At 34.6% G+C, this 20,481-nt stretch overlaps 1 protein-coding gene across 1 annotated transcript in view; it reads left to right on the top strand.

Moving 5' to 3' along the window:
- The window catches only part of AGTPBP1 (ATP/GTP binding carboxypeptidase 1), a 191,434-nt gene extending 172,162 nt beyond the window's left edge, over positions 1-19,272 (top strand). The window contains 3 exon segments of the mRNA XM_068974119.1: positions 1,484-1,660; positions 5,461-5,621; positions 18,935-19,272. Coding sequence (XP_068830220.1) covers positions 1,484-1,660; positions 5,461-5,621; positions 18,935-19,109 — 513 coding nt within the window. The 3' untranslated portion in view covers positions 19,110-19,272.
- Positions 19,273-20,481: the final 1,209 nt, after the last annotated feature.

The raw sequence follows: 20,481 nt of genomic DNA, 5'->3' as shown, positions 1-20,481 counted from the left end.
ATTCATAGGTGTGTGTAAACATAGTATATGGTGTTTTAGTATTTTTTTCACACTCCACAGCAGCTTTTTTTTTACATAATGTTTGATGCTCATTTTTTCATCTTTATATCTGTCTCTGTCTCTTTTTGACAATTACACAAGATTTTCATTGTGTATTTTTGTTATTATTATATGGATTTTGCATAATGTATTTATTCACTTTCCCTTGTTGGCCACTTCATTAGTATTGCCAAATTGTCTCTCATAAAGATTGTACAAATCAGTACTCCCCAATGAATGATAGTGCCGTTTCTATAAACATCTTACTGTCACCTTTGCCAGGTGAAAAAATATCTGATGGTTTTAGTTTGTGTATCTGTAATTATAAATATATGACATCAAGTATCTTTTCTTATGTTTGATCCCTATTTTTGATCCTTTGTTTGATCCAATTATGATCTCTAGTTTTAAAAAATGGCCTTTTTCATATTCTCTCTTTGCTTTGTATAAGTCACCTAGTTACTGTTTTGAAAATACTCTTCATGTGTATTATATTACATTTTTTTTATAATGTGTAGTAGTTTAAAACTTCTGTCATATTTGTTGATTTTTTAAAAAGTGGTTTCTTCTTTTGAGGCTTAAAAAGATTTTTCTCATTCTAAGATTTTTAAAGTAGAGTTCCATATTTACTTTAGAGCTTTTACTTTCATTTAAAAATTTAACTTACTAATTTAAAATTTAAATTCTCAATCTCATTAGAGTTTAATTTGATAGAAAGTGACTTTAGCTAGTTTTCTTCAGTGGCTGAGCAGCTGTGTCAGCATTTTGTGAATGATCAATCTTCCTAACTAATAATAGTACTAAGAGTACTAACTTTTACAAATCCCTTTAATTCTGAACTCTCTCTCTAAAGATGTGCTATTCCTACACTAGTATCACCATTTAACTTCTGTTAGATGTATATTTATCTGTTGGATTCGTTCTCTAGTCATAGCCTTTGATTCAGAATTCTCCAGGGAATTCTATGTTTCATTTTCAGGTAAATTGGAGAATAATTTTAAGTTGCAAAAATGTGGACATTTAGATTGTGATTATCTTAGCTTTATTGATTAATTTAGGGATGATTAACATTTACAGTGTTAAATCTCTTAGTCAAAACATCTTCATGACTAAAGTGAAAAAACATCTTCATGACATATTCATTTTAAATGTTTTTCTTAATATTTTAAAACGTGGTTTTCTTACATAGTTTTGTTTCGCTTATTGGTTATTACTATGAATATTACTTTTTCATTCTGTTTTCTGACTACTGTTTGGGAAAGCAGAAAAATCTGACTTAGTAAAAGGATTATTTTGATGTTTTGGATAGCAGGGGGTATACGAAGAAGATCCACATGACTGCTGTAATGACTATGCTTTCATAAAAAATTTTTTAAAGAAATTTTAAAAAATTAATGACTAAAAAGAAAGCTCTTGAAATATTTTATTATTTTTATCTTTGCAGACTTTGCCTAAGATTCTAAGCCATATTGCCCCAGCATTTTGCATGAGCAGCTGTAGCTTCGTAGTGGAAAAATCTAAAGAATCTACAGCTCGTGTTGTAGTTTGGAGAGAGATAGGAGTACAAAGAAGCTATACCATGGAGAGTACTTTGTGCGGCTGTGACCAGGGAAAATATAAGGTAAAACATCTCAGGATCTCTAGCCATAGAAATATTTCAAGACTGTCCTTTCATATATACTCTAGTAGTTTTCAGATATATATTAAATGATATGTTTGTTACACTGAGTTATATATAATTCACAATAATGGAATTGAATCATGTGCAGTCTTAAGAACAGTCTCTGTCTTTTAATTCTCTGAACTAATAGGTTGCTTGGGTTCTTATGAAGTTTTAGTTGAGTCTATTTATAGTCATAATTTTTAAGAAAGTACACTGTAGTACACATTTAAATAGTGATTAGTGATTATGATTTATAATGAACTCTGAAGGTAGTACATTACTGATAAAAAGTTCTATCATTTAAATTTATTGAATGTAAGTATATTTTTATGCATTTAGAAATAGACACATTAGCCTAGAAATAGACACATTTATTTATAAAGTTTTTTTTTATATTTAGATTTTGTGCATGTGTGACTTATAAATGCATGAAGTGTTTGTTAGTTGTTCAGTTGTGTTCGACTCTTTGCTACCCCATGGACTATAGCCAGCCAGGCTTCTCTGTCCATGAAATTCTCCAGGCAGTAATAATGGAGTGGGTTGCCATTCTCTTCTCCAGGGGATCTTCCCAATCCAGGGATCAGACCTGGGTCTCCTACATTGCAGGCAGATTCTTTATCATCTGAGCCACCAGAGAACCCCTTTCAATTATATCCCTTCACTAATATTTTTTTCTTTACTAAGACTCTTCTGTGCTGCCATAGGCTTTTATTGGAAGAGAGTTCAGACTTTACTTTTGAAATTTAAGAGTAAATTTAAGAGTAACTTCCTTGGTGGCTCAGAGGGTAAAGATACACCTGTAGTGCAGGAGACTCAGGTTTGGTCCCTGGGTCAGGAAGATCCCCTGGAGAAGGGAATGGCAACCTACTCCAGTATTTGTGCCTGGAGAATTCCATGGAATGAGGAGGCTGGCGGGCTACAGTCCATGAGGTCACACAGAGTCGGACACGACTGAGTGACTAACACAACAAATGTTAGGTGACTTTGAATTTTTAAAAGATTGAGCACGTCATAGGAAATAAATAGACCTTAGGTAAAACAACTGTTACGCTGTTTGGTTGTGTCTTGTTTTTTTTGATGTGGTACAAGAGGAAAGAATCTCATGGTGATTTTCATGTATCTCACATAAAAGCAATTATAGCTTTAGGTTTAGAAGGAGTTTAAAAATCTTCCAGGTGGTTAGTATTAAACATGTTATATATTAAATATTTAATGTTGTATATAAAGTATTAAATATATATTTAGTATATATTAAATATTATGGTTGGTGCCAGAATCTTTAAGTGGAGAGCTTTGTGACTTTTCCATTCTGTAACAAACCAGAAACAACAACAAAAAAGGGTATAAATTTTACAACTGATGTTCAAACTTTGGGGCTCTGGATGGGTAGGACTTGGTGAAATTCTAGTACTTTGTGGAGAGTGACTTTTCCCTAATGACTTTAGGTTGACCTCAGAATACTATTCTTTCAGAATGTGCTATCTTTTCAAATCTCTCCAAATACTGTAAAGTGGTGACTTCTAGACTCCCAGAGTCATGGTTGTGGTGAGAGAGGGGCTTGAGTACTGCAGCCCGCAAATTGTGCCTCATGGTTATTGCTTTAGTGGACTGTATGTGTGTGGGATGGGAAAAGCTTGACAGTCACTTTTTGTAAATGACCATAGGAAAAAAAAAATCTGGTACTTTGTGATTTAGGGAAACAGACTGTAAATTACTTTTTCTTAAAGAGATACTTTATGTAGTCAGGTTGGAAAAGGAAACTAAAAGCATCAGTATCTGTGAAGCTAGTCTCTGGGGGTAGGGAGAGAGGATGTCAGGGAGGCTGAAACTTAAATGCCCCTTGAAATCATCTATGGCATAATAACAGCAGTATTTGCTTATTAGATTTGTATTCTACTTACAGACTTTCATTGGGTTATTTTAAATGTTCTGCTTTTGCTTTGATAAATGTATTTGGTCATTGAAAAAACCACATAAAATATCTAAAATGTATTTTGAAACATAAAATGTTAGATGAGTTTTATAAAAATTATTAATTTTAACTTTTAAAAATAAAATGGTTACATAATAAATAGTTGACTTCCCAGGTGGCTCAGTGGTAAAAATCTGCCTGCCAATGTAGGAGACACAGGAGACATGAGTTCGATTCCTAGGTCAGGAAGATCCCCTAGAGAAGGAAATTGCAACACTCCAGTATTCTTGCATGAAAAAAAATCGCATGAACAGAGGAGCCTGGTGGGCTGCAGTCCATGGGGTTGCAAAGAGTCTGATATGACTGAGTGACTGGGCATGCAATGAATAGTCATTTCTGTTTTATATGATGTATATTGATATACTTTATGTGATTTACACTGGTAGAGTTACATTGATTTAATAAAACTCTTAAAGAGAGAAGTATGTCTTACTACTAAAAATAAGCTTTTATGTATGAAATTCAATCCTTTTATCAGAACACATACTTCTTCTAAACTTTTTTAGCTAGCAAACTTTTTAAAGAGCAACTTTAGGTTCACAGAAAAATTGAGTGTAAAATACAGAATTCCTATATATCCCCACCCTCCCCTCCCACCACATAATGTATACTTTTCAAACTTGTTAATGTTAGCTAATAAGTTGTGTGAGTCTAATAATATTTTAAGAAACAAATCTTTTCACCCTCAAGAATGTTCTTATATTTCTGAATTTTAGGTTTCAAATATTCTTCATTTTTGATGAGCTAACTCAGGAATAGGCATAGCCTTTCTAAACCTCTTAGATTAAGAAGGCAAATGCATTTTCTAATAAAGTTAGTTAGGTTACATTTCCTAGAGTATTTGGAGGTGGCCAGACTATTTAAACAATCAGTCAGTCATTATTTTAAAGGCATGTGCTTCATAGAGTAAATAACAGTTTTTATGATTTATCTCTTCAGTTGCTGTATGGTTTTAGATGGTCATTGAAAGTCAAGTTCACTCTTAATGTACACCTGCAGCCTTTGTTGGTATAAGGATTTTATTTACTTTAGAGTTTCATTTTTATCTGAAAAGTAAATGATAAATAGTATCTTGATTTACAGTAGTTAATTTTTATCCCTTACGTGGTAATGTTTAACTTTTGCTGAACCTTATATTGTTTATTGGGAAACTATTAGTTTAAAAAGTGTTGTGGTAAAATTTTATTTTTGTTTTATTAGATCAAATTTGAAATGGGCATTCTTAACTGACATGAAACATAAGAGTTTATTTCTACCTCATTGGCTTAGATTTCTTTTTTTTTTTAACATAGTCACCTTTCTTTTGTTTGTTTTTTACTCACTGGTTTCTATTTATCATGTAGAAAAAGTATGTATAAACTAATATTCAAGTAAACAGATTGGAGCCTTGATTGTAACACTATTTTGATGTCAGCATCTGAGTAGTAGATTACAAGTACTAGCAAGATCTTGTAAAAATATACTTTTACATATGAACTCCAAGAATAACTTACCTTCAAGATAGTTATCTGCTTTTTCCCCCCTTCTCAGTGTGTTGGTGAAAATATTTTGCACACAGTAAATGAGAATAGACATTTCAGAAATTCTTATTTTAAGATGGTTTCTTTTTTGACTTAAAATAATCTTATATTGTTAAGACACTGTGCTTATGAGTTATAGGTTCATCAAAGTAACAAGCTTTTATTTTATTAATATAGCTTCAAATTCCTTTTATGTAATTTTAATGAGATATAGTCAGAGGATAGCAAATGTCCTAGTTACATGTTTATTATTGCTTTACTTCTAGGGTTTACAGATTGGCACTCGAGAATTGGAAGAGATGGGAGCAAAATTTTGTGTTGGTCTATTGCGTTTGAAAAGACTGACATCCCCACTGGAATATAATCTACCTTCCAGCTTGCTTGACTTTGAGAATGACTTGATTGAATCAAGCTGCAAAGTAACTAGGTAAGACACATTTGTGTTATTCTTTTGTTATATGGTAGTATACTGTTAGACTTCATAGTTAAGTAAGAGGAAAGGCACAGAGATTTTGACAGTCAAGCATTTTTATAATTTATATAAATAAGTTTGCACATCTAATGTATGTTCCAAAATGTGATAATATTCTTGATTCTTTTAACATTGGTATTTGAATAAAATTTTAGTAAATTACCTTTATATTTGAAATGCTATTTTAGTACTCTTAATGATTTACTTTTAACTCAAAAGTAAGCATATATCAGATAATATATAAATTAAGAACGCTTGGAGCCAAAATTCATACTTCAAAAGAAATTTTATTTTGTTGATAATCTATACACATCAAATGGCTTTCCAATATCTTCTGGTAACATCTGCTAGAAACAGCTAATTTAGTATCACTCTGAAAATTTAACTACATGTGACAAGTATTTTTCTAAGTAGGTAATCTTTTGCTCCTAAAATTCAATGTATGTAAATTTAGATCAGATACAGGCTCAGATATAATTTGATGTCATATTTCTTAATCATAATACTGGAGTTTAGCATTTTATAGGTTGGTACATATAGTTAGAAATAGTCCCATTTTATAGAATCTTCATGATTTTTGTTGGTAGACATTGACATCAGATTTGTTAATTTATTGCCAGGCTCTGTTGTATGTATCAACTTAGCAGTTTTAAGTGTAGTAAAACATTAATTAGAACTCTATTTTTATATAATGTGATAACTGAGATAGTGATTACCTGCATTCTCTACACTTCAAAACACTTGGTAAACAATAATGGAAATAATTACAAATATATTTATTTATTCAATAAACATGCATAAAGTTGTTCTCATTGATGTTTAGAAGCTTCCTTTTCATTTATTTTATGTACTTTTGATTTCTGTTCCTAATGTTTCATTGTTGGTGTTACCTCCTTACGGAGGTAAAATTCACAAATAAAATTGTAAGATATTTAAAGTATATAATGTGATGATTTGGTATATATATGTATACACTGTGAAAGGATTTCCCCATTCAGTTATTAACGTGTCCATACATCACATCACACATTTACTTTTGTGTATGTGTGTTGGGAAATATTTTTCAGTTCTGCTCTCATAGCAAATTTCAATTACACAATGCAGCATTATGTAGTATAGTCACCATGTTATTCATTACTTCCTCAGACCTTATTTATCTCAACAACTGAAAGTCTGTATTATTTTTACCTCCCCCTATTGCCTCCTCTGCCTGCCTCCTACCCATTGGCAACCACTTTGCCACTCTGTTTCTATGAGTTGTTTCAATTTTTTTTTTTTTTTTTTTACATTTCACATGTAAATAACACCAAGCAGTATTTCTCTTTGTTTGGCTTATTTCACTTAGTGTAATGCCCTCCAGTTTCATCCATGTTGTAGCAAATGAAAAGATTTCCTTTTTTTTAAAGGCTGAATAATATTCCATTGTATCAGTTCAGTTCAGTTGCTCAGTCATGTCCAAGTCTTTGAGACCTAATGGACTGCAGTATGCCAGGCTTCCCTGTCCACGACCAGCTCCCATAGCTTGCTCAAACTCACGTCCATTGAGTCGGTGATGCCAACCAACCATCTCATCCTCTGTTGTCCCCTTCTTCTCCTGACTTCAGTCTTTTCCAGCATCAGGGAGTCAGTTCTTTACATCAGGTAGCCAAGTATTGGATCTTCAGCTTCAGCATCAGTCCTTCCAGTGAATATTCAGGACTGATTTCCTTTAGGATGGACGAGTCCAAGGGACTGTCAAGAGTCTTCTCCAACACCACAGTTCGAAAGCAACATTTCTTCGGTGGTCACCTTTCTTTATGGTCCAACTCTCATATCCATACATGACTACTGGTAAAACCACAGCTTTGATTAGACAGACCTTTGTTGGCAAAGTATTATCTCTGCTTTTTAATATGCTGCCTAGGTTTGTCATAGCTTTTCATAATATCTGTCTGCATTTTCCTTATTCATTCATCTGTCAATGATCAGATAGTTTTCATACTTTGACTATATGAATAATACTGCTTTGAACATAAGAGTACAGTGTCTTAATGGTTTTTAGTGTACAGATCTTCCACTTTCTTGGCTAATTTATTGCTAACTTGTTTTTGATGCTATAGTAAGTGAAATTGTTTTCTTGATTTCTGTTCCTGATGTTTCATTGTTAGTGTATAGAAATGCAGCTGGCGGTATTTTTATGGATGCTATATGATGTCTTGTCTATTGCAAATAGAGAAAATTTACTTTTTCCTTTCTTATTTGGGTGACTTTTATTTCTTTTCTTGTCTAATTGCTTAAGCCAGCACTATGGTGAGAGTGGGCATCCTTTCTTTGTTCCTTATCTTAGAAGAAAAGCTTTTAGTATTTCATGGTTAGCTGTGGGCTTGTTGTATTAACTTTTATTATGCAAGAGTGCATTTTCTCTTTACCTGGTACATTGAGAGTTGAATGAATGGATGATGAATTTTGTCAAATGCTTTTCTGCATCTGTTGAGATGATTATATGATTTTTAGCCTTTGTTTTGTTAATGTGGTAAATCACATTAATTAATTTGCATATGTTGAACAAGAGTGCAAGGTGATCAAGGATGCAAGGTGATCAAGATTTATATGTGAGTCTTTTAATGTATTGTTGAATTTGATTTCCTAATACATTTTATTGAGGACTTTCACTTCTAAGTTCATCAGGGATATTAACCTATAGTTTTTTTCTTTTTTTTAAGTTCTTTCTCTGACTTTGATATTTAGGATAATGCTAACCTTATAAAATGAATTTGGAATTGTTCCCTCCTCTTTTAATTTGGGAAGAGTTTGAAAATAATTGCTATTATTTATTCCTTAAATGGTTGGTAGAATTCATTGAAACCATCTGCTCCTGGGATTTTCTTTCTTGGGAGGTTTTTGAGTATTGATGCAGTCTCTTCACTCATAATTGCTCTGTTCAGATTTTCTATTTATTTCTTCATGATTCATTCTTGGTAGGTTGTATCTTTCTAGGAATTTTTTCCATTTGTTCTTGGTTGTCCAATTTGTTGGTGTATAATTGTTCATAGTAATCTCTTATGAGTCTCTGTATTTTTTTATGTATCTTTTGTGATGTCTCTTTCATTTATAATTACTCCATTTTTTTTAGGAAGTCTTAACAGTTTATTCTTTTCTAAAAAAAATTAACTCTAGATTTCATGGATCTTTTTATCTTCTTAGTCTCCATTTTATTTATGTCTGTCTGATTTTTGTTATTTTCTACCTTCTGCTAACTCTAGGCTTATTTATTCTTATTTTTCTAGTTCCTTGAGATGTAAAATTGGGTTGTTTATTTGAGATTTCTTTTTTCTTCATGTAGACCTTTATTGTTATAAACTTCCCTCTTAGAAATGATGTTGCTGCATGTCGTCAGTTTTGGTATGTTGTATTTCCATTTTCACTTCTCACAAGATATTTTTTTATTTCTCTTTTACTCATTGGTTGTTCAGGAACATGTGTAATCTCCACATATTTGTGAGTTTTCCAGTTTTCCTAATTGATTTCTACTTTTCTTTTCTGGCAACACCATACAACTTGTAGGATCTTATTTCCAAAACCAGCAATTGAACCCAGGCCCTCAGCATTGAGAGTGCAGAGTCCTAACCACTGGACTGCCAGGGAATTCCCAATTGATTTTGAATTTTGTATTGTTGTGGTTGGGCTTAATATGATTTTGGTCTTCTTAACTTAATTAAGACTTGTTTGTCGGCTAAGATATGATTTACCCTGCATAATGTTCCATATGTGCCTGAGAAGAATATGCTTTTTTTTTTTCTGTTGTAAATTATGTGCTATATATCTTGTCAGGTCTGTCTGACTTAATATGTAGTAGAATTCCATATATATAACTCGGGGGAAATGGACAAATTCTTAGAAAAGTATAACCTTCCAAAACTGAACCAGGAAGAAATAGAAAATTTGAACAGACCAATCACAAGCACAGAAATAAAAACTGTAATAAAAAAAATCTTCTAACCCATAAAAGCCCAGGACCAGAGGGCTTCACAGGTGAATTCTACCAAAAATTTATAGAAGAGCTACCACCTATACTACTTAAAACTCTTCAAAAAAATTTGCAGAGGAAGGGATACTCCCCAAATCATTCTACAAGGCCACCACCATCACCCTTCTACCAAAACTAGACAAAGATGCCACAAAAAAAGAAAACTACAGGCCAATATCAATGATGAACATAGATACAAAAATCCTCAACAAAATCCTAGCAGACAGACTCCAACACCATATTAAAAAGATCATATATTGTTATCAAGTGTGCTTTATTCCAGGGATGCAAGGATTCTTTAATATCTTCAAATCAATCAGTATGATACACCAAATTAACAAATTGAAAGATAAAAGCTCACAATGGATTAAAGACCTAACTGTAAGAACAGAAACTATAAAACTCTCAGAGGAAAACGTAGGCAGAACACTCTCTGACATAAATCACAGCAAGATCCTTTATGACCTACCTCCTAGAGTAATGGAAATAAAAACAAAAATAAACAAATGGGACCTAATTAAATTTAAGAGCCTTTGTACAGTGAAGGAAACTATAAGCAAGGTGAAAAGACAGCCTTCAGAATGGGAGAAAATAATAACAAATGAAACAACTGACAAATTAATCTCCAAAATATATAAGCAGCTCATGCAGCTCAATACCAGAAAAATGAACAACCCAATCAAAAAGTGGGCCAAAGAACTAAACAGACATTTCTTCAAAGAGACATACAGATAACTAATAAACACATGAAAAAATGCTTAACAGCACTCACTATTAGAGAAATGCAAATCAAAACCACAATGAGGTATCATTTCACACAGGTCAGAATGGCTATATCCAAAAGTCTACAAGCAATAAATGCTGGCGAGGGTGTGGAGAAAAGGGAACCCTCTTACACTGTTGGTGGGAATGCAAACTAGTACAGCCACTGTGGAGAACAGTGTGTAGGAAACCAGAATTGAAAGAGACATATGTTCCAGTGTTCATTGCAGCAGTATTTACAATAGCTAGCAGCAGCAGGGCATGGAAACAACCTAGATGTTCATCAGCAGATGAATGGATAAAGAAGTTGTGGTACATATACACAATGGAATATCACTCAGCTATAAAAAGGAACACATTTGAGTCAGTTCTAATGAGATGGATGAACCTAGAGCCTACTATACAGAGTGAAGCAAGTCAGAAAGAGAAGGACAGCTACTGCATATTAACACATATATATGGAATTTAGAAAGACGGTACCAGTGATTCTACATGCAGGCAGCAAAGGAGACACAGATGTAAAATACAAACTTTTGGACTCAGTGGGAGAAGGTGAGGGTGGGATCATTTGAGAGAGTAGCACTGAAGCATGTATATTACCATATGTAAAATAGATGACTGTGAAAGTTTGATGTGTGAAGCAGGGTACCCAAAGCCAGTGCTCTGAGATAGGGTGGAGAAGGGGGATTAGCTTGGGGGGGCACATGTATACCTGTGGCCAATTCATGTTGATGTATGGCAAACACCACCACAATATTATAATTATCCTCCAATTAAAATATAAATTAATTAAAAATAAAAATCAACTGTAAGATCACACACACACACACACACAATTCTTAATTGCAGTGAATTAAGGGAAGATTAGAGGGAAAGAAACTCTCAAAAAAAAAAAGACTCAGGAGAATGATTTTTTTTAATAATCTTCCCTTTTATTTATTTATTTATTTTTAATATTTTGTTTTTATAATTATCATACAATAAGGTTGACCTTTTCCTTTGTTGCTGTTGTACAGTTTTATGTGTTATACATGTACAGATTCATATAAAGTTCTCACAATCAGAACACAGATTTTCACCATCCAAAACAGGAGAATGATTTTTTAAAAATTGATAAACATTGCCCAGGCTTTTAAGTCCAGCATTGTGGGAGCCCAGTAGAACTTATTTAGAGGAGGCTTTTACTTACTCTTCTCACTTTTCCCCCTTTCTGCCTTTTGACTCTTAAGTGAATAGTGTCTCTGATAAAACATCTTTGAAAAGTCAGCTTCCTTCTATTTGGATTAGGGATGGCCTAAGCAAGGAGATCTAAAGGTCTGATTGCTCTTATAAAGCCTTTTTACCATTTCTATTTTCAGTTTCCCCTGATAACCATTATCTTCAATTCCTGAACTTTTCTAGTGCTTTGTAATACAAATTGGCACTTTTTTCCTTGGCCTCCCCTTCTGTAGATGCTCAGCAAAGTGGAGCAAGTTAGAACTCAAGCCTCCTGTTTTCATCCATCTTCTTCCATCTTCCAACATTTTGTTGATATCTCATCTTTGCTATTATCTCTTCAGTTTTCTTTTTTTATGTATTTATCCTTTTTAAAAAGTTATTTTTTTCTGTCATCCTAGTGGCTTTTGAGATCCACTATGTTTATCATAAGTTATACAACTTTTTTTTCAGTGAAATGAAAAGAAATTATAATTTAATTATATTTTATATTGTTAGGGCATTTGTTGGAAATTACCACACACAAATCACTTTAATTTTACCCAATTGCATTTGCTGTACAATAAAAATTCCATTTCATACAACACTAAGTCTGCCTTATATCTTTCCTAGGGGGTGTGTTTCTTTTAGGTCAAAGCTGGAGATGTAGGTGAAAGTCATTTAAGAACTTAAACCTTGTTGGGCTGCACCCTGCAGGCCTGCAATTCTTATAGTTGCCCAGCAGTAAGACCAAATAAAGCACCCAGAGATAACTACAGAGATCAGTGGTTTTCTTTGATAGTGAGTTCTAACATGCCTGATGTAAGGTCCTGGAGAGCAGACAGTGGGTAGGACAAGGAGCAGTTTTTGCTATGGTGGTGGGGGTGGGTGTTACCAGTTTTACAGGGAATTGGTGTCAGGTTGTCTCGTCAGTTACTAGGGAAACCAGAGAGGGAGGGCCTGTTCCTCATCACCACTTTGATAAACTATTAATAGTGGGTGGAGCCATTCTTAAACCTCAACATTCAGAAAACTAAGATCATGGCATCTCATCCCATCACTTCATGGCAAAGAGATGGGGAAACAGTGGAAACAGTGACAGACTATTTTTGGGGGGCTCCAAAATCACTGCAGATGGTGACTGCAGCCATGAAATTAAAAGAAGCTTACTCCTTGGAAGAAGAGTTGTGACTAACCTAGACAGCATATTAAGAAGCAGAGACATTACTTTGCTGACAAAGGTCCATCTAGTCAAAGCTATGGTTTTTCCTGTGGTCATGTATGGATGTGAGAGTTGGACTATAAAGAAAGCTGAGCACCGAAGAATTGATGCTTTTGAACTGTGGTGTTGGAGAAGACTCTTGAGAGTCCCTTGGACTGCAAGGAGATCCAACCAGTCCATCCTAAAGGAAATCAGTCCTGAATATTCATTGGAAGGGCTGATGCTGAAGCTGAAACTCCAATACTTTGGCCACCTGATGCAAAGAGCTGACTCATTAGAAAAGACCCTAATGCTGGGAAGGATTGAAGGCTGGAGGAGAAGGGGACGACAGATGAGATGGTTGGATGGCATCACTGTCTCAATGGACATGAGTTTGAGTAAACTCCAGGAGTTGGTGATGGACAAGAGAGGCCTGGCATGCTTCAGTCCATGGGGTCACAAAGAGTCAGACATGACTGAGCAACTAAACTGAGCTGGAGCCATTCTGATCCAAAAAGTAGAATAGTCACTAGCCAGGAGTGGAGGGATGGGAAGTGGGGCAAGTTATTGATTAGGCTCTATGATTAAGAGGGAAGGTTAATCATGTGAAGAGGCTGTGGGTGAGGCAAGGACTCCTTGAGCAGGGATGTACACAGAGCAGGAGTAAAGCCGTCTTGAGTGGCCCAGCCATACACAGCCACATAGTGTTTTTGAACTTAGCAAAAATTTTTTAATTTGGCTGCACTGGGTCTTAGTTGCAGCACTTGGGATCTTCATTGCCATTTGTGGGCTGTTACAGCATGCAGGCTGTAGCTTCCTAACCAGGGATCACACCTTGGCTGCTTGCATTGGGAGTGTAGTGTCTTAAATCTTTGGACCACCAGGGCAGTCCCCAGCAAAAGTGTTTTTATCTGTTAGCTGACCTATTAAACAGTATTTTTCAATTCAGTTCAGTTCAGTCGCTCAGTCGTGTGTGACTCTTTGCGACCCCATGAATCTCAGCACGCCAGGCCTCCCTGTCCCATCACCAACTCCCGGAGTTCACTCAAACTCATGTCCATCGAGTCAGTGATGCCATCCAGCCATCTCATCCTCTGTCATCCCCTTCTCCTCCTGCCCCCAATCCCTCCCAGCATCAGAGTCTTTTCCAATCAGTCAACTCTTCACATGAGGTGGCCAGAGTACTGGAGTCTCAGCTTTAGCATCATTCCTTCCAAAGAAATCCCAGGGCTGATCTCCTTCAGAATGGATGGTTGGATCTCCTTGCAGTCCAAGGGACTCTCAAGAGTCTTCTCCAACACCACAGTTCAAACACATCAATTCTTCAGTGCTCAGCTTTCTTCACAGTCCAACTCTCACATCCATACATGACCACAGGAAAAACCATAGCCTTGACTAGACGGACCTTTGTTGGCAAAGTAATGTCTCTGCTTTTGAATATGCTATCTAGGTTGCTCATAAGTTAACAGTATGAAACAGTATTTTTAGTGACCCTTTTTTAAAGGATTTGAGAACTAGTAAAACAGTGAATGGGCTTCCCTTGTAGCTCCATTGGTAAAGAATCTGCCTGCAGCGCAAGAGACCAGGGTTCGATCCCTAGGTTGGGAAGATCCCCTGCAGAAGGAAATGGCAACCCACTCCAGTATCTTTGCCTGGAAAATCTCATGTACAGAGGAGCCTGGAGGGCTGCAGTCCATGGGGTCGCAAAGAGTTGGGCACGACTGAGCGACTAACACTTAACACTTACTTATTTAAAACAGTTAATAATATTTCTCATTAGGATTTGCGATGGTGACTAAATTTCAGGATAATAAGTGTATGATTTTAAGTTTAAGTATGTTTTAAAACATTATGGGAAAGTAAAGTTGAAAAATACCAAACTCTACACAGTGTTTTATTGTAATTAAAAATACAGCCATGTTTAAAATGAAGCCTATTTACTATCTTATAATCAATTAGTGTTTGGATTTTTTATAATTGAGATGAAATTCACATAGGATAAAATATACCATTTTAAAATGAACAGTTTAATGGCATTTAGTATGTTCACAATATTTCCAATCACCTCTGTCTAATACCATTTTTTTTTAAATCATCTGCCCAGAGGAGACCCTCATACCATTAAGCAGCATTTCCAGTGGGGTATGGGTTTGATATCTGGTCGAGGAGCTAAGATTCCACATGCCTCATCGCCAAAAAACAAAACATGAAACAGAAGCAATGTTGTAACAAATTTAATAAAGACTTTTTTAAAAAAAAAATACAGTACACATCAAAAAAAAAACAAACAAGAAAAAGAATAAAATTATTCTTCTTACATAGATGTCTATTTGAAACTTCAAAATAAGGCTGTTAGAATAAAGGAAGAGCACATATTCATTTGAAGAGGATTCAGTCTCTCCTCTGACAGGCTATAGTGTAGGGCAGATTGCCCCAGTTTAGTGAGGAACTGAGCTGATTTGATGTAGGTTTGTAAAACTTATAAAACGTGTAATTCTTCATTTGTCCCTGCCCCCTTTATAAGTGTCCCCTTGCAGAGGTCACAGTTGTAGGCCCAGGGTTTCTCACAAGACTGCCCCAAATTCTGTTATTTTCTGTTGTATTTGTTTTGCTGCTTTCTGCTTTGCTTTTCAGCTTCTTGCTCTGTGTATTTTAAGAATTTGTCAAATGCCACTAAAGAAAAACCGTTGGGTGTCACATCTCTGTAACTCCTTTCTTCCAGGAAACTTGGCAGCCTGGAACTCCAGCTTTTGCCTCCATTCTTTTGACATTGCTGAAAGCTTTGATGACTACTCTACCTCTTGGCTGTGGCTCTTGCTGGGCTTTGGTTTCCTCTGGACTTTGCCCCATGCACCTTTTCTCTTGGTTGATTTTGCTTTGTATATCTTCAGTGTAATAAGTAATAGCTTTGAATATAACTCTGTGCTAAATCTTGTAAATCTTCCTAGCAAATCACTAAACCTACAACCAAGATCATTCTACCCAGCAAGGATCTCATTCAGATTCAACAGAGAAATCAAAAGCTTTACAGACAAGCAAAAGTTAAGAGAATTCAGCACCCTCCAAACCAGCTTTACAAGTACTAAGGGAACTTCTCTGGGCAGGAAACACAGGAGAAAGAAAAGACCTGCAAAGACAAACCCAAAACAATAAAGTAAATGGTAATAGGATCATAATATCAGTAATTACTTTAAATGTAAATGAATTAAATGTTCCAAACAAAAGACACAGACTGGCTGATTGGATACAAAAGCAAGATCCATACATATGCTATGTACAGGAGACCCACTTCAGACCTAGGCAAACAGTACAGACTGAAGGTGAGGAGCTAGAAAAAAATATTCCATGCAAATGGTTATCCAAAGAAAGCTGGAGTAGCAGTACTCATCCCAGATAACATAGACTTTAGAATAAAGACTGTTATGTAGGAAGAACAGTAATTGTTGATCAAGGAATCAATCCAAGAAGAAGATATAACAGTTATAAACATATCTGCACCCAACAAAGGAGCACCTCAATATACAAGGCAAATGCTAACAGCTATAAAAGGGGAAGTCAACAGTAACACAGATAATAGTGGGGGACTATAACACTTAAGTCACACCAATGGACAGATCATCCAAACAGAAAATTAATAAGGAAACATAAGCCTTAAATAACACATTAGATCAGATGGACCTAATTGATATCATCAGGATATTCCATTCAGAAGCAGCAAAATAGATGTTTTTCCTCTAGAGCACATAAAACATTCTTAAGGAAAGATTACATCTTGGGTCACAAATCGAGCTTTGGTAAATTTAAGAAAATTTAAATCATATCAAGCATTTTTTTAAAAACACAATGCTATGAAATTAGATGTCAATTACAGGGAGAAAACTGTAAAAAAAAAAAAAATGCATGGAGGCTAAACAATATGCTTCTAAATAACCACGAGGTCACTGAAGGAAGTCAAAGAGGAAATGAAAAAACATCTAGAAACAGATGACAACAAAAACACAACCCAAAGCCTATGGGATTCAGCAAAAGCAGTACTAAGTGAGAAGTTTAAAATAATACAAGCCTACCTCAAGAAACAAGAAAATCCTCAAATAATCAGCCTAACCTTATACCTAAAGCAGCTAGAAAAAGAACAAAAAACACACAAAATTAATAGAAGGAAATAAATCCTAAAGGTCAGCAGAAATAAGTGAAAAAGAAATGAAAACAGTAGCAAAGATCAATAAAACTAAAAGCTGGTTCTTTGAGGAGATGAACAAACTTGACAAACCATTAGCCAGATTCATCAGGAAAAAAAGAGAATACTAAAGTCAATAACATTAGAAATGAAAAAGAAGTTACAACTGATACCACAGAAATACAAAACATCATAAGAGACTACTACAAGCAACTATATGCCAATAAAATGGACAGCCTGAAAGAAATGGACAGATTCTTAGAAAAGTACAACCTTCCAAGACTGAACCAGGAAAACATATATGAACAGACTAATCACAAGCGCTGAAGACAAAATATGAACAGGCCAATCACAAGCTCTGAAATAAAAACTGTGATGAAAAATCTTCCAGCAAACAAAAGCCCAGGGCCAGAGAAGCACTAACACCTATCTGCTCAAACTCTTCAAAAAAATTGCAGAGAGAAAAACACCCTGAAAATTTGAAGCACCATGGTCAAAATAGAATGAATCATAGGTTTTTGAAAGTAAAAGAATAATTGTCGTTTTAAAGGCAAATAATTAATTCAACTTTTTTTCCTAAAATCCTAACAGAGTTATGATATTTTAGTTGTGTAACAATGAAATTGTTCTTATGAACATTAAATGTGTTGTAAAGTCTTATACAATCCTCCAAACCACTCAGCCTGATTTATCAGTACTACTGTGTCATGGTGCAAGCTCTGAACGTTTAAGAGGAAGTTTACTATACAAGAGCAAGTTGATTTTGCAGTATATTTTTCTCTTTCCTTTAATGAGCAATATTAAAACAATTCTAGGAAAAATGATACTCTCATCAGATGAGGTTTGCCTTCTCATAAAATTAGAACCATATAATCCATTAACTTGTCTTTTCTGTTTAAACTTCAGATATTTGAACTGAATTTAGTATTCAGTTGCAGGAATTCTTTCATTTTCGGTGCCTAATAACATCAGCTTCTCTGCTCATTTGAAAATATTATTGTTCCCTTTCTATTATCTGCTTTTATAGCTTTTAATTGCATCAGCAATAGAAAATTCTTTTTTGGAAGTAGGTAGGTTATAAACAAACATAGATCTATATGAAATTTAGGTTGTTTTGGTCACAAAGGGGGGATATTGAGACATTTCTGTAATGTTTTTTTGACTGTGTGTGTGTGTGTGTGTGTGTGTGTGTGTGTATGTGTGTGTGTGTGTGTGTAAAGTCTCCCAAATGGGGAGAAATCAGAATATGTGATTTTTTTTGAAGAGGAAAGACTATGTTACCTAGTGGAAGGATTGCCTTAATCCCAAACAGCCTACCTAATGAAATATTTAGAAGCACTTAGCGCTTTTAAGCAAATATCTTCTTCTGTGTCCCAAGGGAAAGTAATTAATCTGGGTATGGAATGTTCCCTTGTTTTTATTTTTATTCTTGACCAGTGGAGTCTGAGAGGATGGGTATATGGGCTGTTCTTATGGCAAATGATTATAGACTTAGAATAAGTGGTTTCAGGGTATTACTGGAGGAACCAATTAGATACCACAGTTTCTTATAAAGCTTCTTGAAATTATCTTTTACTTGATTTATAGTGATGAAAATAAACTCCTAAGCCTACAAATTGATGAAATCCTTCCATGAAGTAACCCACTGAGAGAGTCCTCTTTTTTTTTTAGCTATCTAATTGTAGGATATATATTGATACTCTTGTCAGATAATTAAAAGTTAGCATTTCGCCCTATATTATCAATGCAATTATTTTCAGCTATTACAAATGTCTTAATTTGTTCATTTGGATAACATTTTAAAAATAAACCCAAATTACTGCTTGCATTATACTGAAATCAAAGTTAGTCCAGTATAGTCAAATAATCTTGTTTTAAAGCCTTGTAACCTAACTAAGTCTTGTGTGTTCTGTCTGCTTTGGCTACAGCCCCACCACTTATGTTTTGGATGAAGATGAACCTCGATTCCTTGAAGAAGTTGATTACAGTGCAGAAAGTAATGATGACTTAGATATTGAACTGGCTGAAAACACAGGAGACTATGAACCTTCTGCCCAAGAAGAAGTACTTTCTGACTCTGAATCAAGAACATACCTATCTTGAACCCTTTGCCATCACTTATTAATTGCAAAGAAGAAATGAAATATCTTGGTTTTTGTTACATAGGAAGTTTGAGAGAAATGACTTTATAGAAAGCTGACTCAGAAAGATGGAAAGCATCTTGGACCTGTTTGGTTTCAAGACAATAAATATGTTATTAATTCCTGATAAAATTGGCACTTGTTTTATTTTAGATTTTCAATGCACTTTACATAGCATTGAAGTATCAAATATTGGATTTACTTTTAAAAAAAACACCCTGAGTGTCACTGCATGAGTTTTTAATCTTAGGATTATATATCCTGCATCAAATGGATAATTTTGAAGTGCGTGAGAATATAAAGTCTAAGTTCCAGAGTTGTTGAGAATCCTGTTACTGAAAACTAATATATATGTACATGGATTCCTGTAGATGTGTTTGTGTAAGGATGGGTAGATACTGAAGATAAGACTGTTCTTCACAATCATGTTAACTGTTGAGTTGTGACTGAATCATCCAGAGTTTGCCTTGAAACCATTACATTCTACATTTACCAAATTAAATAAAAACTATATTAAATGTTGCATTCATTTTGTCATCCTTTTTAACCAGCTCAGATTATTTGGTCTATGGAATCTTCAGGGAAATATTACAATAATCTGACATCTGAATACATCGATAAAAATTTGTGAAAAAAATGCTTATAGCATTGTTTATATAGTAGAGGCATACCTATCGTAAACATATATTTGAACAGCTGTTTTCTCTAAAATTGTGTCTCATGGATGCACCTAAAGTCTGCTGCTGCAGACTATTAAAAAGATTTAAAAATGTACTGAGGGTATGAGCCAGTGTTAAATGTACATGAAGCTTATGCTGCATCTCCTGAACTGTGCAGTTATTAAGTGTACTGACGTAAATTCATTTAGGGCATGCTGACACTGTAACTGAGTCCTAGAAAAGGCAGTGAATTTCAGCTTTTTCTTATAGTGACATCTTCCCAAGTCTAAGCTGTCCTGCTGCAGGAATGACTTTGTCCTTATTTATGAAGCAAAATAAAACAAGTCCAATGACATTGGATAAATGTTCTAAGAACTAAGTTTCTGTTGTAGCAAAACAAATCCAAAAAGATAATGTATGAACAGACTTGCCAGGGTTTGGGTGTCTCAGTTTTGGCATGTTACCTTCACATATTCTGGAGAATTTTTCAAAATCTTTCTTTAGACCTGTAGACCTGTAATAATGAAAAAGAAATTATAAAAGTGTTTCAGATTTTTGCACTTTCCATATCAATGATTTTCATTGTCTTATTTGAGACATTTCACCCACAGTGTGGCTTCTTTTTGGCACCAGAGGAACCATGTTTAAAAACATAGCAAAGGGCCATAATATTGA

This window comes from Capricornis sumatraensis, chromosome 6 (assembly GCF_032405125.1).
Source record: "Capricornis sumatraensis isolate serow.1 chromosome 6, serow.2, whole genome shotgun sequence".
In the NCBI taxonomy this organism is placed as follows: Eukaryota; Metazoa; Chordata; class Mammalia; order Artiodactyla; family Bovidae; genus Capricornis; species Capricornis sumatraensis.
This window is presented reverse-complemented; position numbering and strand designations above follow the sequence as displayed.